The following is a 19823-nucleotide window of genomic DNA, read 5'->3' as shown; positions in this document are numbered from 1 at the left end:
CATTTTTCTGGCATTATAATCATTCTGCACCAATACCACCCACTTCAGTACAGGCTACTAGCCTTTTAAGAATGTGGGATATAAGGGTGGTTTCAGCTTGTGAGGATTTGGCTAGAAGACAGAAGGATGGGCTCAGTATGACGTGAACTGAGCTAGAGAAAATATTGGCTCCTTGTGGGGTGTTTATGCTAGAGAGCTGCTATGGAAATATGTACATTGGTGATGAGGCTGTTGAGCAAGGCACCCAGAATTGCACTAAATAATTTAAAGTGTATGCCCCAAATGGTGAACACCCTAAATATCGATTCAGAAATATCGACTGCCCAGAATATCGAATTTAAAATATAGAGTGGACAGAATATCGAATTATCAAAATATAGATAGGTCAGAATATCAAAATTGGGGTATGAAATATCGATTTCCATAATATAGAATTTAAAAATATAGAATTCCATAATATCGAATTTTAAAATATAGATTACCATAATATCGAATTAAAAAATATAGATATCGCTGGCATTATCCTGGATTTGTGGACGGATTCTGGAAGATGAACCTTGGCTGAATCCATAACTCTTTTCAGAACGTAAATCGGACCTGGGAGACCTGAAATACAGCGTCTTGCACTTTGGAGGCCCACCTGGAAGCTGTGCCCGGTGCTTTGGTGAACTGTGGGGCCGGGGAGTAGTTGAACAACAACGGCATCGGAGCCTTGACAATGACCGCGCCCCCATTTTCAGTTTCGCTTTTGCACTTTTGCATTGCCTGATCGAGGAGCTACTTCGCTCGGCTGGGGCGTCCTCCGGCCTTTGTACTGGACTGATATGTGCCTTTTTCTCAAACTCTTCCGAGTGGGCTCTCGGACAGTCTGTGTCTGATCTGCTGGCGCCCCTTTGCTATCGGTCCGGGCGGACCCCACCGGTGAGCATCGCTCAACATGACGGGCAAGGGGGATCCCGAGAAACGGAGGACCAAGACATCCCAGCGTGGGGGACCAGTCCAGAGTAACATCATGGATCGTTATACCCAGGGTAAAGGATCCCCCGGGCCAGCAACTGCCGTCATGGAGGACTCCGGTGGGGGCCCGTCCGTCCCCACGGAATTGTCGCTCCAGGACGTTATGGGCGCCATCAACGGCATAAGGGAGACCATCGCCCAACAGTACGAGGCTCTGGCCCGTAAAATCGACACGGTTGCCATTGATGTTACGTTAATTCGGGCGGATCTCTCTAAGACTAACGAGAGGGTTCAATCGCTGGACTTGAGGACGTCCACTCTTGTTACGGATGTATCAGACCTCCAGGCAACTCTTGGCGATCTAAAGTCTGCAAACGACACGATGTCCCGGCGGCTGGAGGATTTCGAAGGTCGGGCACGACGCAACAATATCCGTGTCATAGGTGTACCGGAGACTTCCGACAATCGTCCGGTGGACCTCATGGTCGAAGATCTCATCCTTAATCATCTTGCTCCTTCAGGCCTGAGCAAGTTCTTCGCCGTGGAGCGTGCCCATCGTGTCCCGGGCGGTAGGCCTCGACCAGGAGCTCCCCCGAGGCCTATCATTGCAAAACTTTTTCATTACAGAAACCGGGATGCGATCCTGCAGGCCTCGAGGGTGCACGGCCCAGTTAAATGTGAGAATTCCTGCGTTAACTTCTTCCCGGACTTCACCCAACTCGTTCAGAAACAGAGAATGGGCTTTCAGGGGGTGAAGCGCCGTCTTCGAGATCTGGAAATCAAATACTCTATGCTTTTCCCTGCCAGGCTTCGTGTGGAATATGAAGATCGGACTATCTTTTTTGAACGCCCTGACACCGTGAGTGACTGGTTGGATTCCCTGCCGGACCGGGGTGAAGGACCCAGGCGTACTGGCGGTGCCGAGGGCGGTGGGCCTCTGCAGGAATGATTCTTGGTCCTCCACTCTGACATTTCCTTCTGCGCTCAGCCAGGTTCTACTTCAATTGTATATTTTGTCTATTAATGGTTCATCTGGGTGCGGGCGGGGACGGGTCCCTTTCCTCCTCTAGGGTCTTTTTGTAGCATGGGATTGTTAGGGCGACAGGCACACTGCAAGTTGGGGGGGCTGTATAGTCCGCAGGGGTGCAGGGTGGGGGGAGTTGCAATGGTGTGGGGGTGGGAGGGTGGCAGTGGTTGTTGGGTTGTGTGTTTTTTCCTTTCAAGGCGGTGTGTTTGTTTCCTTTCAGTTTCAGGTGTCTGGCTGCGTGCCCGGGGACTCCAGCTTCTTGTGTTGGGATGGGGGGGGACGGGTTGAAACTGATGTCTTGGAACGTCAACGGATTGGGGGACCGTATCAAACGTGGGGTTGTGTTGCAATATTTGCGTCGATTGGCCCCTGATGTGGTATTTCTTCAAGAGACGCACTTGGTGGGCAATGCATGTCATGCTATGAACAGGGGGGGCTACCGACTGGTTGCACACTCTGGCTTCACCACTGGATCCAGAGGGGTGGGCATCTTGCTGCGATCTTCCCTCCCGCTTGAGATCGACAAAGTCACTCTTGATGATAGAGGGCGCTATGCGTCCTTGACTGGACGGTGGGAGGGGCAGACTCTTTCATTGGTTTCGGTCTATGTTCCCCCGGGCCTCCAGACCTCCACTTTCTCTGATGTGGGTCGTATGTTACTTGAACTTCCTGATAGTCTCTTGCTTGTGGGTGGGGATTTTAATTCCGTGATTTCTGGCGAGTTGGATCGTTACCCTCCCAGAGCCCTCTCTGCTGCCCAGGCGTGGCTCGGCGGGTTCTTGGACACTTTCGGTCTAGTGGACTGCTGGAGGTTGATACATCCGACACAGAGTCAGTACACATTCCACTCCGGGGCCCACGGGAGTCTCTCCAGACTAGATTATTTTCTTATGCCCGCGGCCCAGACCACCCGGGTCCGGGAGGTTAAGCACCTGGCCCGGGGCATTTCCGATCATTCCCCATTGTGGCTCCTCTTCGATACCGGGATGCGATCCGCTGGGCGGATCGCCCCCATTAACCCATGGTACTTGCATGACCCCAAGATTCGCAAGGGTCTCATTAAGTCGCTTGATCAGTATTTTCTTGAGAATGAGGGGTCCGTCTTGTCCTCAGTGTCCCTGTGGGAGGCTTTCAAAACGGTTCTCCGCGGACACGCCCTATCCCTGATCGTGGAGGCCAAGAAAGCTAAGAACGGGGAGGTGGTTGCGTTGGAGGCTGAGATATCGGGGTTGGAGGCTGCCTTGGAGACGGGTGTCACTCAGGACGGGCTCCACGCCCTCAGCCTGAAGCAGTTCGAATATAAGTCCCTTGTTACGGATGCTGCTCGGACAATGTATAGGGAACAGCAGGGTAGACTGTATGATGCTGGGGATAAGGCGGGTAAATTGATTGCTTGGCTTGATAAGAAGGAGAGAGTGAATCGAGTGGTCCCCGTGCTTCAGACGTCGGAGGGAGTAAGTGTGACTGACCCTGGTGAGATTGTGGAGTGTTTTGCGGACTACTTCTGTGCTGTGTACTCCCCGGTGTCTGCTAGAGATGAGGCTGACTCTCGTCACTTGTTGAAGGATATTGCTTTGCCCTGCCTGTCGGTGGATGAGCGTGAGCAGATGGATGCCCCACTATCGGTCGACGAGATTGCTACCGCGATTCGTTCCCTTCGCTCGGGCAAGGCTATGGGCCCCAACGGACTTCCGATTGAACTCTATAAACTGCAACCGGATAAAATTGTGCCATTTCTCCGTAGTATGTTCTCGGAGTCGCTTGAACTTGGTTCTCTCCCTGATGACCAACGTCTGGCCACTATAGTCGTGATTCCCAAGGACGGTAAGCCTCGGGACCGTTGCGCCTCGTACAGGCCTATTTCTCTGTTGAACGCCGAGCCGAAAATCCTTGCCAAGGTTCTTGCGAACCGCCTGCTTACTGTTATTTGCGATCTGGTGCATCCGGACCAATCCGGTTTTATCCCGCACCGGAATACGGCCCTTAACTTGCGGCGCCTACATGGCGTACTTGCAAGGGCGGAATATCTTTCAGAGCCGGCCATCTTGGTTTTCCTTGGACGCCACGATGGCCTTTGATACGATAGAATGGCCGTATCTTTGGGCCACTCTTATACGCTGCTTCGCTGGCACAGGTTGTCGTTAATGGGAGGGTTTCCCGGCCTTTCGTTCTTGGGAGGGGCACTAGGCAGGGGTGTCCGTTGTCTCCCCTGCTCTTCGCGTTGGCTTTGGAACCGCTCGCTGCTTGGCTTCGTTGGGACCCGTCGATAAGAGGGATCCAGTGGGCCCCTGGCTTCGAGGATCGTGTTTCGTTGTACGCGGACGACATTCTCTTGTACCTCACCTCACCACGTAAGTCACTCAATGTGCTCTTTGACATCCTCACTTCCTTCGGCAAGAACTCTGGTTTGATCATTAACTGGTCCAAATCTTGTGTCTATGCTATATCCGGTGGCTTTCCTCTCTTGCCTTCTCGTTTTCCCATTAAGGCGTCCCACTCCGGCTTTACGTACCTGGGGGTGTACGTCTCATTGGACCCGGCTGTCCGCTACGAGCATAATCTCCTCTCTCCACTTCGGAGATTGAGGTTAGACGTGGCCCGTTGGCGTCAGCTTCCCTTGTCTCCCCTCGGTCGTGCGACACTTTTAAAAATGATGTCTCTTCCCCGATTCCTTTACGCACTTCAGAACTCCTTTGATATTATTCCGGCGGCCTACTTCCGGGAAGTGGAGAGCTTACAAAGGGGACTTGTTTGGGACGGTCGTGCACGTATTGCTCTTGCAAAACTGACTCTCCCCTGGTACGACGGGGGCATCGCGCTCCCGGACATCAGGAGGTACTATTGGGCTTCCCAGCTATCTGCTATTAACCATGCAACGTACGCACCTGGTCCGAATCCGGCTTTCGAAATGGATAGATTTTTGTTGCCTGGTGGCAACTTTAACAGAGCGCTTTACTCTCGATCGGCTGGGAGGAACTTAACCGGTCCCACTAAGATTGCAGTACGCTTGTGGAAGGCTGCGAATGTGGCCATGGGCTGGAATGATCGTTTGACGGGTGCGACCCCCTTGTTTGCGTCTGAAAGATTGGGAAGCCTTTGGACGACGAAGGGATTTGAGCGTTGGGACACGATTGGCATCAGCAGAGTAGGTGACCTTTGGGTGAAGGGTGCGGTTAAATCCTTCGCTGCGCTGCAGAGTGAGTACGAACTGAGTGAGAGGGAGTTCTTTCGGTACGTTCAGGTTCGGCACGCTTTGCTCTCGGCCATCGGGGCTGAGACTGCAGTCCCTGTGTCTTCGCCACTCGAGGACCGCATACTCGACGGTCACTTGCCCGACAGTACTATTTCCCTTATCTATAAAAAACTAATAAACGTTCGGGCGGATCTCCTCGTGCGTCTTCGGGAGGCGTGGATCCGGGATGGGGTGGAACTGGACGATGAGGATTGGCAGTCTGTGCTGTCCTCCCTTAAGGAGGTGGCCATGCCCGCGCGTCTCCGTCTTGTCCAGCTTAAAATTCTCCACCGTGTCTACGTGACGGGCCCTCGTTTAGTTTTGATGGGTTTTTCTGAAGACGGGCTCTGTAGGCGCGGCTGTGGGCTCAGCGCCACTTTTCTCCATGTTCTCTGGGAGTGCTGTGAGGTGGCGGAGTATTGGCGCCGGGTGCATGCTGTCATGGAATGTGTCACTGGGGTCGCTCTGTTGCCTGAGGTTCGCCGATGTTTGCTGAACGTGTGGGAGCCTAATGACTATAATGCGGCTCAGACTCGGTGGGCGGCCCTTGGGAACGTGGTTGCTAAGAGGGACATTGCACAGCTTTGGGATTCCCGGCGGCCTCCCACCGTGTCAGTATGGAAGGAGAACATGGATTGGTGCATGTGCAGAGAGAAGACTGTGTATGTGGCTCGGGGTAAGCCGGGGGCGCGGGGTAGAATTTGGGGCCAGTGGAACGCGTACCGAGGGAACATCTGCACACCCCCCCTCGTGGACACATCTGATGCTGCCTTGTCCCCCTGATCCTGAGGTTCCCGGACTATTGCATTTCACCTGTAGATGGTTGTGGCTCTCCCGTCGCCCCCACCTCCCCCCTTGATCATCCTCATTGACCACCCGAGGGTGGAGTAGGTACTGTGTGATCCCCCGGCCGTGGTTAGACGCCCCTTTTTCGATGGTTTCCGCCTTGCTTTCTGGTGTTCTTTTATTTTTCTTTCTTTGTTTGTATTTCTAAAAGTTATGTATCCTGATAACCTCTGAGGTGCACTCGGTAATTTGTTAATTCGGCTGAGCCCCGGGGGGCCTATTTCTTCCTTGATGATGTCGAACATGTATATATTAGCGGCCGGCCCTGGTGGTTGTAGGCCCATGTTTGTATTGAGTTTTTATGTGCAATAAAATTATCAAAAAATATATATATAAAAAAATATATATATATAGATATCTATAATATCGATTTTTTTTTTTAGTATTATGCATGGTAGTATATGTGTTAAAATTATGTATTATTTTTGTAAGGTATGTTTAATTTTTTTAAACTAATGAATGTTATGTAATTTAATTTTTGCGTAATTCCGTAGCGGGTTGTGGGTTTATAGGGGAATAGGGTGGGAAGTAATTTAATTATGGTTAATTAAATATTAATTATATTTATATGTTTTGATAATTCATTGATTGATAATTAATTAATTGGTAATTAATTTTTATTAATTGGTAATTAATTTATATTAATTGATTAATTGATAATTATGTTAATTGTATTTTTGGGGTTGTGGGTTTATAGGGGAATTGGGTGGGAAGTAATTTAATTGTAATAAAGTAAATATTATTTTTTTTATTTATGTGTATTGATAATTGATTATTAATTGGGAATTAATTTGAATTAATGGGTAAATAATTTGGATGAATTGCTAATTAATTTTTATTAATTGCTAAATAATTTTTATTAATTGATTAATTGATAATGTTAATTGTATTTTTTATTATTGGGAGTGGGTTGTGGGTTTATAGGGGAATTGGGTGGGAAGTAAATTAATTGTAATAAAGTAAATATATATTTTTTTGTGTATTGATAATTGATAATTATTAATTGGTAATTAATTTGTATTAATTGGTAATTAATTTTTTTCATTGGTAATTAATTTTTATGAATTGGTAATTATTTTTAATTAACTTTTTATTGGTATTGATAATTAATGTAATCTTATTTTAAAATTAAATCATTACTTTCCCTACTTTTGCACTCTCAGGAGTGGCAATAGTATTTTTTACCCTCCCGCTATCCAACTCTTTCCCTACTGTTGCACTCACTGGAGTGGGAATAGTAATTTTTACCCTCCTGCTATCCAACGCTTTCCCTACTGTTACACTCTTTGGAGTGGGAATAGTAATTTTTACCCGTACACTATCCAGCGTTTTCCCTACTGTTGCATTCACTGGAGTGGGAATAGTAATTTTTACCCCTACGCTATCCAACGTTTTCCCTACTGTTGCACTCACTGGAGTGGGAATAGTAATTTTTCCCTTCCCGCTATCCAACGTTTTTCCTACTGTTGCACTCTCTGGAGTGGGAATAGTAAATTTTATCCTCCCGCTATCCAACGCTTTCCCTACTGTTGCTCTCATTGGAGTGGGAATAGTAATTTTTCTCTTCCTGCTATCCAATGCTTTCTGTACTGTTGCACTCTCTGGAGTGGGAGTAGTAATTTTTACCCCTACGCTATCCAATGCTTTCCCTACTGTTGGATTCACTGGCGTGGGAATAGTAATTATTCCCTTTCCGCTATCCAACGATTTCCCTACTGTTGCACTCTCTGGAGTGGGAATAGTAATTTTAAGTCTCCCGCTATCCAATGCTTTCCCTACTGTTGCACTCTTTGGAGTGGGAATAGTGATTTTTACCCCTACGCTATCCAACGCTTTCCCTACTGTTGCACTCACTGGAGTGGGAATAGTAATTTTTCCCTTCCCGCTACCCAATGCTTTCCCTACTGTTACAGTCTCTGGAGTGGGAATAGTAATTTTTACGCTCTCACTATCCAACAAAATCTCTACTTTTTTTACATTACTTTTATTATGTTTACATTTTAAGCTTTTTTATATTATATTATGTATGTTTTATTTAATTGTTTTTAATATTTAATTACTTTTATATTTTTAATACATTTAAAAAATTCGATATTTTAGCTAACTATATTTTAACATTCTTTATTTTGGAATCGATATTTTCGTATTTACCCGTTTGTAGATAAGGAGTCGATATTCAGTTCTGCTATATTTTGGCGTCGATATTTTGGGCATTCTATATTATGTCCTTCGATATTTAGTCACTGAACCGCCCCAAATATCCAAAGAAGAAGAAACACATGCCACCAGTGCTGTTGGTGCACTAGGTAACCAGGAGTGTAGTACAGTGACTGCAACACAGAGGAAGAAGCTGCTACATTTGAACAAAAATGCTGCCCTCTATGCCCATATGGAAAGGAGTGTCTCTTGTTGATCATGCGAACTTGAGCTAGGAGACCTAAGCTCTGTCTTGCAAGTGTTTGCTGCTAGCTCAGGAGCAGTGGGAGTGGAGGACACAGCTTGATCAGTCTGGTACTTACATTCTTTATGGAAATAGGTTGTAACTATTGCATATAGGCCCTCTGTGAAGCTTCATCTACAAGCAAGACTTGTACCTTGAATTAGGGGCAGATCACCTTTAGTGTGTGATCACTAATATTTTTTATATTTTATAAGTTAACATGAAACATAATGCTTGTTAATAATTGCCATTTGCAACTCATTCCCTTTACGTATTTCAAATGAGTACATCAAGATTGTTATAAGATTCTCTTTCTGTTTTTTCATCTAGTTGACAACAACCCCAGAACTGGGAACCTTGGATCTTTAATCAAAGTCTTCCTCGGTCGAACCAAAGAGCTGAAGATTTCAGCAGAATGTCAAGAGTAAGTTTCAAAATCAAGTTACCAAGTGGAAGCTTTTTGTTCATCAGATAAATGTTCACAATCTAAATCAAAAAGCGTTTACTGAAAGAGCTCAATTTGCCCATGTGCCTATTTCTTTGTAGTTTGTGTATCGATGTTTGGCATAGCATTGCATGCAATAAGCCTTTCAAAATAGTGTGCCTGAACTCGTTTTCTTTCTTCAGGGACTTGCACTGCGCTTGTTGGCCTTCCCGGGAGACCCTGGAACAGTTATAGAGCTATGAGCTTACTGTGAAGTAGCACAGTATGAACTCAAAAGGCCACAGGAGACTTAAATGCTCATGACTAAACTTACATTTATAAGCTTGTTGCGTAGAAACTGGAAATCTAAATTGCCCTTGCTAATTTGCTTGGGATTTTAATCATGATATTTACACAAGCCAAGAACTATCATTGTAAATGCACTATAGGCAAGAGCATTATCGCAATTTAAAATATATATATACATTTTTTTTGCTTCTTTCTATTCCTTTGATGAACGTAGCCATAGGTTCTTACTTAATGATGTATAGTAAGTATTAAGTCACCACAACTAAACATGAAGACAATGGGATCCTTGCCATACCAAATTTCATAAAACCCCTTAAACTGGGACTTTTTTATACATCTTGTTTGGTTATTCTATTCAAATCTGAATTAATGTTACATCCAGAAATGTTTATATCTGATAGAGACTGCTAGCTGCGGGTTCTTTATATGAGAATTTTCCTCAGGCGTCAGTACCCCTGTACACCGGTAGGTAGCATCGTTCGGCTCCATGTCTGCATTGTCAGGACCGGAAGTGACATATGCGGTGACCCCAGGTGGCAGATGACAGGAGTTCTAAATAAGTAAACTATAAGTCAAAGGTCAGGGCAAAAGCATTATAAAATATAAGCAGTTGCACAGGAGGTACCGACAATCGGAGGAAGTAGCTTACCCTCATCCAAGGTGGTGTTGGCAATAATGAGACCAGACGTCGACCAGGATACCAGCGCTGATTTCTAGATCAATCAATCAATCATATCATTTGTAAAGCGCACTACTTACCCGTGGGGGTCTCAAGGCACTGGGGGTGGGGGGTGCTGCTACTGCTCGAAGAGCCAGGTCTTGAGGAGTCTTCTGAAGGTCAGTAGGTCTTGGGTCTGCCGTAGGTGGGTGGGGAGGATGTTCCAGGTCTTGGCGGCGAGGTGGGAGAAAGATCTGGAATCCAAAGATCAGGAGACACCAGAGCCTCAACAGACGAGTGGTTGGACAAACAACATATAAACAAGACAGGTAACAACCTCTGAAAGTGGAGAGCTAATGCAACCGCAACATTTTGCAAGGCAAGGAAACCTGGGTGCAGTGAGGTTGAGTACTGATTTCTACGATTGTTTCCCACACAAGCGGTCCGATGTTCCTCAAACACCATTTCACAGTCTTCACAGCCTTCAGTTTCTTTCCTGCCTGAATCACATGTTTTTGTGACTGAATTGAGGAGTGGTCCGGTGCTGTAATTGTGTACCATAGGTCTGAGCAGGTCATGCAATGTATAAATGTCTCCTTTACCGCTCACTCCGTAACTGAACTCCTGACATTGCTGCATGGCTTTTGCTAGATAGTTGGTGTGCTTGTAGCTAGTGAGTTCAGCCAACCGTGAAATATTTTTCCTCCTCTTGGAGCCAGTCATTTAGGCACGCTTTGCTCCATATGACAATTTAACACAGGTAGTTCTTGTCAAGCATAGACTAAGTATATGGCACACCCGAAGCTGCATTCAAAGTATCTTTGTAAGCAATGATTTGCCCTTTCGCTGGTCTCTAGGTAAGGGAAATCTGTAGTCCCACACCCATGAAGCCAGTTCTATTCAATAGTGAGACGCATGCCTACACTTTGCTATGTCTTTTTCCCAGGAAGATGTATGTACACACTGGCCTTGCAAGGAGCAGAAAGGCAACCATTGCAGTATTCAAATTAAGCAATAAACATGCAATCATGTACAGTGCCTTCTTCTTCTTCTAAAATAACAGCAACATTTTAAGCGTGTTGCTTATACCTGCCTCTCCTTTTGACAACTTATTCGCCAGCCATCTGTTCCCAAGCCGTACATATTTGCATCACTAAGGATCCCTCCATCCATCATATTCTCTCCCAAGCAAATACCATTTTGATTGGTTAAATCTTCAGGGTCACCACATATTGAAACTAGATGATGATCAAATAATTTAATTCAATTTGTGGAAAAATGTCCTTTGAAACTACTGTTATCATGCCTTCTCAATGGGCTCCTCCATAATGCCATTGTGCGTAGCCAAATGTTGTCAGCACTAATGATGGTTTCCACAAGGAACAGTAGTGAAGGGCCCCAGTGGAGATGTTTCCAACTCTTATGAAAAGGTTTTAAGGGCACGAGAAACAATAACAGCAATTTGTATATTCTTATTGTATTGGGGTATTGTATGATGTTATGATGTGCAGAGTGGCATATATGCCCTAGTCTCTCTTTTAGGCTCGGGATGAGCCAGCACGCTTTGTTCCTTGTTCAGTTCAAGGGTCATGTGGTATGAGATTTGTCCAAATACAATACCTGTTATTGCCCTCGGCCCATATTAAAATCTAACAAGGGCTTGTATCTCCGCATTATGGATACATTTGCCCATTCCAGAAAAAAATTGTTAGAATGACAGGAGATTTCCAGAAGATTAAGCACTAACTAGAACTTACGAAATATTGATGGACATGATTGAGGTGGCAGTCCTGTTGCCATGGTGTGGTTTGGCAGACTCCAGATATTCAAGACACCCAGAAGGAATGCTGCTACATTATTACGTTCTACTGCTAGCGTGCTGTTGTAAATGTAAATTGGGCATTTGCTTTGCTGCTGAACGGTCTTCCACCGTGGCATCACATGACCGTGAGTACTTCACCACAAGATATCACATTATAGAGGAAGGATCTCTTTGCCGGTGATCCTTTCTCCCTAACACTGCTCCAATCTAGGAAAGAGTTGAAGACCTGCCTCTTTAAAGAACACTACATCATAATGTTTCACAGTCTACAAACCAGTGGTCCCTTTGTGAGGGCTAAAGTACTTGATAAAACCTGTTGTTTTTAGAGATTTCAGTTAAGGTTAAGTGTTCCATGAATGGGTTTATGCTCCTCATAGAGCTACGTATGATGTTACAAAATGTTGCAACCTCAGAGACGTGACGTTAGTTGGATGAGCCTTCCTCACTGCGATTCTCAATTATTAGTGAAAAACACTCTATATAAATAAATATGAAATCAATACACTTGTCAATAGTTCATTGATCAGTATTCCTATCTCAATGTGCAGTGTTTTTTTTAATCGTAGCAGGTGTTGTGTGGCAAAGAGAACCATACAAAACAAGGCTGCAATTAGTGACCAGTGTCTAGCAGCAACAGTGATCCACCTCTCCGCAACCCTTGGTAGTCAGTAATCTATGGTCTCACCTGCACGCATGAATTGGACGATCTACAAAAGAAGGAACAAGCAATACATCATTTATATTCTGTATTATATTAATAAAACTAAGGTGCTAGCAATCAACTGTAATTGATTCACTCCCTGGTGTTTCAATGAGCAGTCCTTCTACTGGATGGCAGGCATGTGATATCCCTTGGGACTGAAAAGGGGTCTGCTCCACCCAGAGTCAAAGACTATGTTGTTTTGTTTTTATTTGTGTAGGTGCGAAACCCCAAAAGTGTGTCCTAATTTTTTTAATGAGTAATCTAAACTCTGGCATTGTAATATGGCTATTCAGTCAGATACTTTATACCGCACCCACCCTGTTAAAAGCTGTGAGCACACTTTGCATGCTCAGCATGCACTATATTGTGGGCACAGCAAAACGTGAGCTGCTTTTCTGCCAGTGCTATTTTGTGCCTACAACATACATATATATACATCACTCCCACATCGTTGTTATAATCACTCACTGTATTGCAAGTGTGACTGCTTACAGCTTGCTCTAGCTCCAACTAGTTATATACAATCAGAAAAAAGGTATAAAGGAATTAATACACACATCATTTTTGAGTAGAGCACATTTAATTACTCTCTCTCTAGTTATCACACTAGATAGATTATATCAAAACATGTTTTGCAATCTACATAAATAATGGCATCTAATCAAGAAGAAAGCAACAATACATTTATACACAAAAGTTATACATAGAACATAAATTAACATGAAACAACTCCTACAAATACGATAACCCCAGAAAAACCAAAAAGTAATTTCCACAAGTGTCCTCCTTATAATTCCGGAAGGACCACTAAGAGGTAGTCCAAATAGTACACTGAGAATCGTTTAGTTAGTGTAACCCATCTCAGAGTTCTGTCGTACAATGTCCAATCATTACTCTATTTCAGCAGCTCCTCCTTCTGAAAATGTCTACGCAATCACGTTTCGGCCTTACTCCCTCTTCGGCCTCCTCAGGACAGGGTTAATACACAACTGTACACACAGCCTTGAATGGGGGCACACTCTATAAAAACAGCAGGAACCAAGATGCCCCGGTGCTCTAGGAAATGCACCTTCCTCGCCCGCTAAACGGACCTTCCTTATTCAAACACGTCCGAGTCAGAATAGTTTTCTTTCTTCCACTCGGTCTGATAAATAAACGGCTTCAAAAATATCGGGTCCTGCTCATTACTAGCTACTCCGATAAACGCCAACCATCGCTCCAACTAGTAGCACATCTAAAATTATTACAACTATAATGTGCTGTGCTGTTCAAATTATTTCTTACTTTGTCAAATAGAATTCCCCATGTTATTTTAGGGTTACAACACCTCAAGGGGATGCGGTGCATCATGTGGGTGGCATGTGTGTATCAATTACCTGGCCTATCCTATAGTGGATGCTCCAGTTTAATCTACCCCAATTGTGGTCTGAATATTCGGTTTGGCAAGTAATTGCTATTCTTTATTATGGCTCAGTGTCTGATTAATCATGTCCAAACCCACTGTGCCCCATATCCCCTATACATGTATTCACAACTATTGATCAACTTGATGTGCTTAACCATGTGGGGTACCTGCGGCTCAGTGCCCCCGTGTCCCATCACATGCACAAGATCCTGGTCTGGCTATTGTTAGTCCAAATGGAAGCATCACCACAACAACAAAACATATAAAGAAAACCAAGTGTTATGTCATTCATAGATATAGTCACACTAATTTGCTCAGTATGGAGAGCCACTTGCTCAAGTCAATGTCATTTACAGATATTTACACAGAGTTATTGCCACAACGAGAAAGCACATAAAAGAAAGCAGGCATTCAACCGTTGTTAAACACAGGTGGTAAATATAGTTCAACCCAATTTGCTCATTACAGGATGCCACGGCCTTAATTCAATGTCATTTAGCGGTGCATATATAGTTCCTCATCTGAGTTGAGTCCACGTGGGACCTTTATCTGCAGTCTAATAATGAGACGTGACTTCAAACGTTCCTGGTTTCTATCACCTCCCCTCTCATTCTTCCTTATACAGACTAACCCATAATAACACATGCTCTTCCAATCTTTTTCAGGGTGTTGTGTGTAATAGAGTTTGGCTAGGGCATAGTTCTCAGAATTATTTTGTACAGCTCTTATATGCTCCAGTATAAGTTTTTTCATTGGGCATATTGTGCTGCTCTTGTATCTTAGGCCGCAATGGCACTCTATTACATACACTATGTGCCCAACAAACAAATGCACACACACACACCAAATAGAGTGTATCCTATCTAGCAAACAATATGTATGTATTTAGGTATATATTCATAAATATATATATATATATATATATATATATATATATATATATATACACACACACACACACACACATAGATATATGCACACACATACATATATATATATATATATATACTATACATATATACATATATGTATATATATATATATAGTCATATACATATATACATACATCTTGCTTGCTAGATAGGATACACTCTATTTGGTAACAGGTCTTACCTATGCCATAGTTTGTCAGGCCCCCCCATTGGATATGGGGTACTTGGCACTCTCTCTAAAGACTGACCTATCATGGTATAGAGAGTGTGTCAGATTATTAGATAGAGTAGTTCTACATACATTTCCTTGCAATGCTTCTCTATGCATACTGTTCCTAGTAGGTGTATCGCCTTTTTTCTTGGTCTGGTGTGGGCGAGCTGATCCTTAAGGTACTTTGATCTTTTGAAAGCAAATAATGGGTTTGATAGGGTTAGTGTACATGTTTTCAATATATTTCAGTTCTTATTGATAATTTTCTTGATCTTATTGGCTCTTGATGGGGACGTGGTGGCACAAGTTAGTCTTTCCTGAGTTGGTTGGCTTGTCGTTTCTAGAGCTTTGCGATTCTTGTTTCTTGCTCTTGTTTTGGCCATCTATATGACCGTTTCAGGATACTCTCTCGCTCGTAGCTCGATTAGCATAGCATCTTCTTATTCATTGTAGTCAATTATTTTACCTCCGTTTCTTCGGAAACTGAGAAATTTTTCATGCAGTAGGTATTCCAGTAAGGCTCTGGGATGATGGCTGTCAAACCTTAACAGACTTGCGATCCTTGGGTTTCTTGTGTGTTTTTGTAGTCATCCTTCCATTTGCAATGGTGATTTTGAAGCGTTATATTGTCTTTATAGGGGTTTCCTTCCGCATATACGAGTGTTTAATTTCAAAATGTTGCATGCAGAGCCCTAATCCAATAAACCAAACGAGGAATAAGAAGTGGATACAATAGGTCCAGCACCCACACTCCAAATGGACAATTTAGCACAATAGGAGGGTGCAGTTCCTCATAGGGAGGGAATAAGGCCATCATAAGGACCTGGCAAATAGACAAGAGGGATCCAGGGATATCCGAGTGATCGGATCTGAATGCCTTCACACACCCAGAATGTAGTCCGGCGCGCTGTTAATTACACACGAGCTTGGACCAGCAGCAGTGTTGTTACACAGACACCCCTTATAAAGGGGGTTATCTGCAAATTCTTGAATGACTTGTCCCTAATTGCAGTTCTGCTTCATTTTGGACTAATGGAATATTATACTACATCTGCGATTAAATTTCTCTGTGACTTACTCTCATATTATCTACGTGCATTTTACCAGTTGATACACCATCCGTGTGGAAACAACCATCGGTGCCACATGATAACGGCCCTGAGGAAGCAGTTTCAGACGAAACACGTTGGTTGTGCTGTCTTCATCTAAATAAAAAACAGCAAAATTGAAGGATTGTGATCAAGGTGTTTTGTTGTATGTTAAAACTCCCAATAACAAACATAATATTGTTAGAAACCACTGCACTTTATCAATATTGAGACTAAGTTTTTTTTTCTCTTTAAAATTGAAATCAACTGTTTTTTATCTCAAATTTTCATGTGCTCCAGACTTCAATTATAAATAGAAGCCTACCTTTCTGCAGAAACTTTGTCTAAGCTCTTAGAACAGACTCTACACATATGTTGATGGAGGATAAAGCACAGGTAGTCTGGAAATTGAGTTTTACACAATGCTCGTCAGTCTGCAACATTCTTAAGGAAGAAACCTTAACCGAATCACTGCTACGAGCAAGATTTCCTTCCTTCTGTCCAACTCCTCTTCATCAGTCCTGCACCTGATAATTGCAGGCGGTTGTTGAGAAGCAGGTGAGTAAGGGCATGATACAAAGGAAGCAGTAGAAGCAAAGTTCTTTGAAGCCTCCAGCACTACACTCTTAGTTCACCAGTGCATAGGAAGCAAACAGTGATGCACAGATACCTTGAAGCTCTGGTATTCACTGCAGCCTCAACAATGTCCACCTTCCTTACTTAATCCTGCTACGCTTTGACTCCTGGCTGTAACCAACTCTTCAGGACTGCGAGATATGTGACTCCCCTCACCTTCCTCTAACTATCAGCAGATTCTGGGGGATGTTAAGTACTCTCATCATTCCACCCCCACCCCTACTTTAAGGTTAGGAATTGTACAGCACCCCTTTTGTGCCTTCGATCCCCGTATGTACATGGCCCTTTCTGGCTGTCCTCTTGTCTGGATGGTAAGTATGTCTTTGATTGAGAGAGGCAGGACAACACAGAGTTGCAAGCTCATGTTAAATAGCTAGTGGATTTGCAAATTTGTTGGCAACAAAGTCAATGCCTCCAGGCACTGACCACCCTTATACCATGCCCCCAAGCACTGCTCCCAGCAGTTTCATTGCTACATTTATGACCCCTTCTAAGCGTCCTTCAAACCTCAAAGATCATACAAGTGATCCCATTATCAAGCCACTTCTGCATAAAGAATTATTGTTGGCTGTTCAATTGATAAAATAGACACAGAACAGGTAAGCAAAGAACTGGACACCAGCAGTGCTTTTGTTGGTTAGTCTGAATACAAGCATCCTGTAAGGGTATACTTCTATTGTCTGGCAAAAGTGTTTGAGACACGCACTGTGCACTGAGACCCCAGACTTCCTACTAGAGAATGAAGGCACTCGCGCTCCTTATGAAGTCACAAGTCTACAAGCAGTCAAATGACCTTTGGAAGACACCATGCTCCGAATCTGTAATTTCAAATTTTCTATACAGCAAGTACATCAACTGAGATATCAAACGCCTTGAACTAGTCAAAGATTTGCCAGGTGGGCTTTTCCGTTGGCAGGCTTTTGCCAATATGTTTATTGTAAGCTATGGTTTATATATATGTGGTTGCATGCCTCACTTCTGCTGAAAGACATCCAGAAATAATAGCCTTTTGTACCACTGACCAAATACTACTCCCATCCGTTAACCTCAAAGACCCTGCTTCCAGAACCATTAAAACTGGCCTCTCGGCGCACCTTTATGCCTTGTTGAGGACCAGGACAAATATATTAACACTACTTTATGAGTCATATTCAAAACATCCGCCAAAATAATTTTATTGATGTTGACTTCTTAGCCTAAAAGAACTTCCCTTCACTGTTTCTGAGTCCAAGGTGCTAATGGAAGCTGACAAATCCACTGCTTCTTGCAAGTCAATCAACTTCACCAGTCTGAAGAAAAACATATCCTATGCACCAGCAACATCATCACTCCTATTCTGTTCAGGCATATCAGTAACTTAAGCAAAGAAGAGTTCAAATCAGCAGTCAATAATGACAAAATCAACCTCCCCTTGTTGGCAAGAAACTTATCATCCATTCTTGATATTGTAGCCCCAGAAAAAAATAGAAAACCCAAAATTGGTGTCATAGCAATAAACAGATGGTTCTACGGAGAACTGAAATTTGCCAACCGCAACCTGGAATGGCTAAGATGCAAATTCCATGTGACAAAAGCTAGCATCCATTACAAAATGTACAGGAAAGGGTACCACAAAGCAATCGAATGTGCCAAAAAGTAATTTTGTGACAAGAGCTTTCTTGAGACACCCAACCAAATCCAGGAAATCTTTAATATTTAGGTAAACTTAAGCAAGGAGGAGTACAAATCAGCTTTCAATAAGGACAAAGTCAATCTCTCCTTATTGGCTAGAAGCATATCATCCACTCTTGATATTGCAGCCTAGCAAAAACTACAAACCCCCCAAATGGGTGTCATAACAATAAACAGATGGTTCTCCAAAGAACTGAAACCTGCAACCTCAACCTGAAATGGCCAAGATGCAAATTCCAGGTGACAGAAGCTAGAAGCCAATACCAAATGTACAGGAAATGTGCCACAAAGCAACTAAAGGTGCCAAGAATGCTTTTTGTGCCAAGAGCTTCCTCGAGACACCAAACCAAATCAAGGAACTCTTCAACATTTACCATTAAATGATGAATCTGAAGTCCCTGCAAAGTAACACTTGCACTACTCAACAATATTGTGAAGATCTCTGCTGTTTCTTTAGAGTGCAAATCTTCCTAACCTCCAAGCCCTTCACTGTGGCTTCATTTGACTATCCCCTCATTCTAAGCAAGAGTGGTCAGCTATTGAGTCTGGCTTACAAGTTGAACGTTTCTGGTGCCTTTATAAACTGCTGTTCAGGTTGATGCCTCAAACAAATATTCCCCTCCATCATGGTAGATAACATCAAATGTGGTTTACTCCCACTTCTGTTCTGAAATTCTTCTAGAACCTCTTGCACATGCCATCACCCGTCTTTTGAAGAATCAGTCTGCAGATGCTAAAACATGGGTCAGCTATCAACATGTCTGTAACCTACCCTTTCCTCTGGCAGATCATGGCACTGGATGAGAAGAGGCAGCTTCATCAGTACTTTGAACTTGAATACCTGTTCAGGGTTCAGACCTGCAAGGGGGCAGAATCAACCTTAGTTTTTCTCCATACATAAAGATTGAAAAAAACAGCTTTTGTACACCTTAGCCTTGTTGTGGCTTCCAGCACTGTCCATCTCCCAATTCTGCTACAAAGGAGGAAGCAATAGGTAAGCATAACTGGACCTGCTCTCTTATCAGTGTCATAGGTCCTCACTATCCACAGTCAAAATTAGGGCGAGGTCTGTCAAATCATCTGTACAGCAAAATGAGAGTGACATATCTCCAGAATCATCCTTGTCATGTCAGAACACTATATTAAAAGCGCAATTGTGAACTGTACACAGTGACATGCAAACTCACTTTTAGTTAGGCTGCACAACATCACCAATATCACCATTTGCGTTAAACTATGTCCTCCTCTAAATGAAGGGGAGCTTCCTCTGCATGAATAGCGCCATTATCGAGATCCTTTTGATGGGAGTAGGGGAACCCGACAAATTACCCTTTGAATGACCCCTGGCTTTTGAAAACCCTACTTCATTCTTCTTGAAAATACGACATTTGACACAGACCTTCCCTCTTTACTTCAGGTTAATACAATAGTGTTAGGTAGCAATCTCCAACTTTCCCTACTC

The 19823-nt window shown here is 43.6% G+C and overlaps 1 protein-coding gene across 2 annotated transcripts in view; it reads left to right on the top strand.

Moving 5' to 3' along the window:
- The window catches only part of DYM (dymeclin), a 1124226-nt gene that overhangs the window by 205391 nt on the left and 899012 nt on the right, over nucleotides 1-19823 (top strand). For both annotated transcript variants that reach the window (XR_014969672.1, XM_085629609.1), the window contains exon 4: nucleotides 8833-8926. Coding sequence is in view for 1 of the 2 variants with exons in the window: in XM_085629609.1 (XP_085485735.1) it covers nucleotides 8833-8926 (94 nt within the window). In the remaining variant the exon portion in view is untranslated. The remainder of the gene's footprint in view (nucleotides 1-8832; nucleotides 8927-19823) is intronic.

This window comes from Triturus cristatus, chromosome 2_1 (assembly GCF_964204655.1).
Source record: "Triturus cristatus chromosome 2_1, aTriCri1.1, whole genome shotgun sequence".
NCBI lineage: Eukaryota > Metazoa > Chordata > Amphibia > Caudata > Salamandridae > Triturus > Triturus cristatus.
The sequence above is the reverse complement of the archived record's forward strand: the minus strand, read 5'-3'. Positions and strand labels throughout refer to the sequence as shown.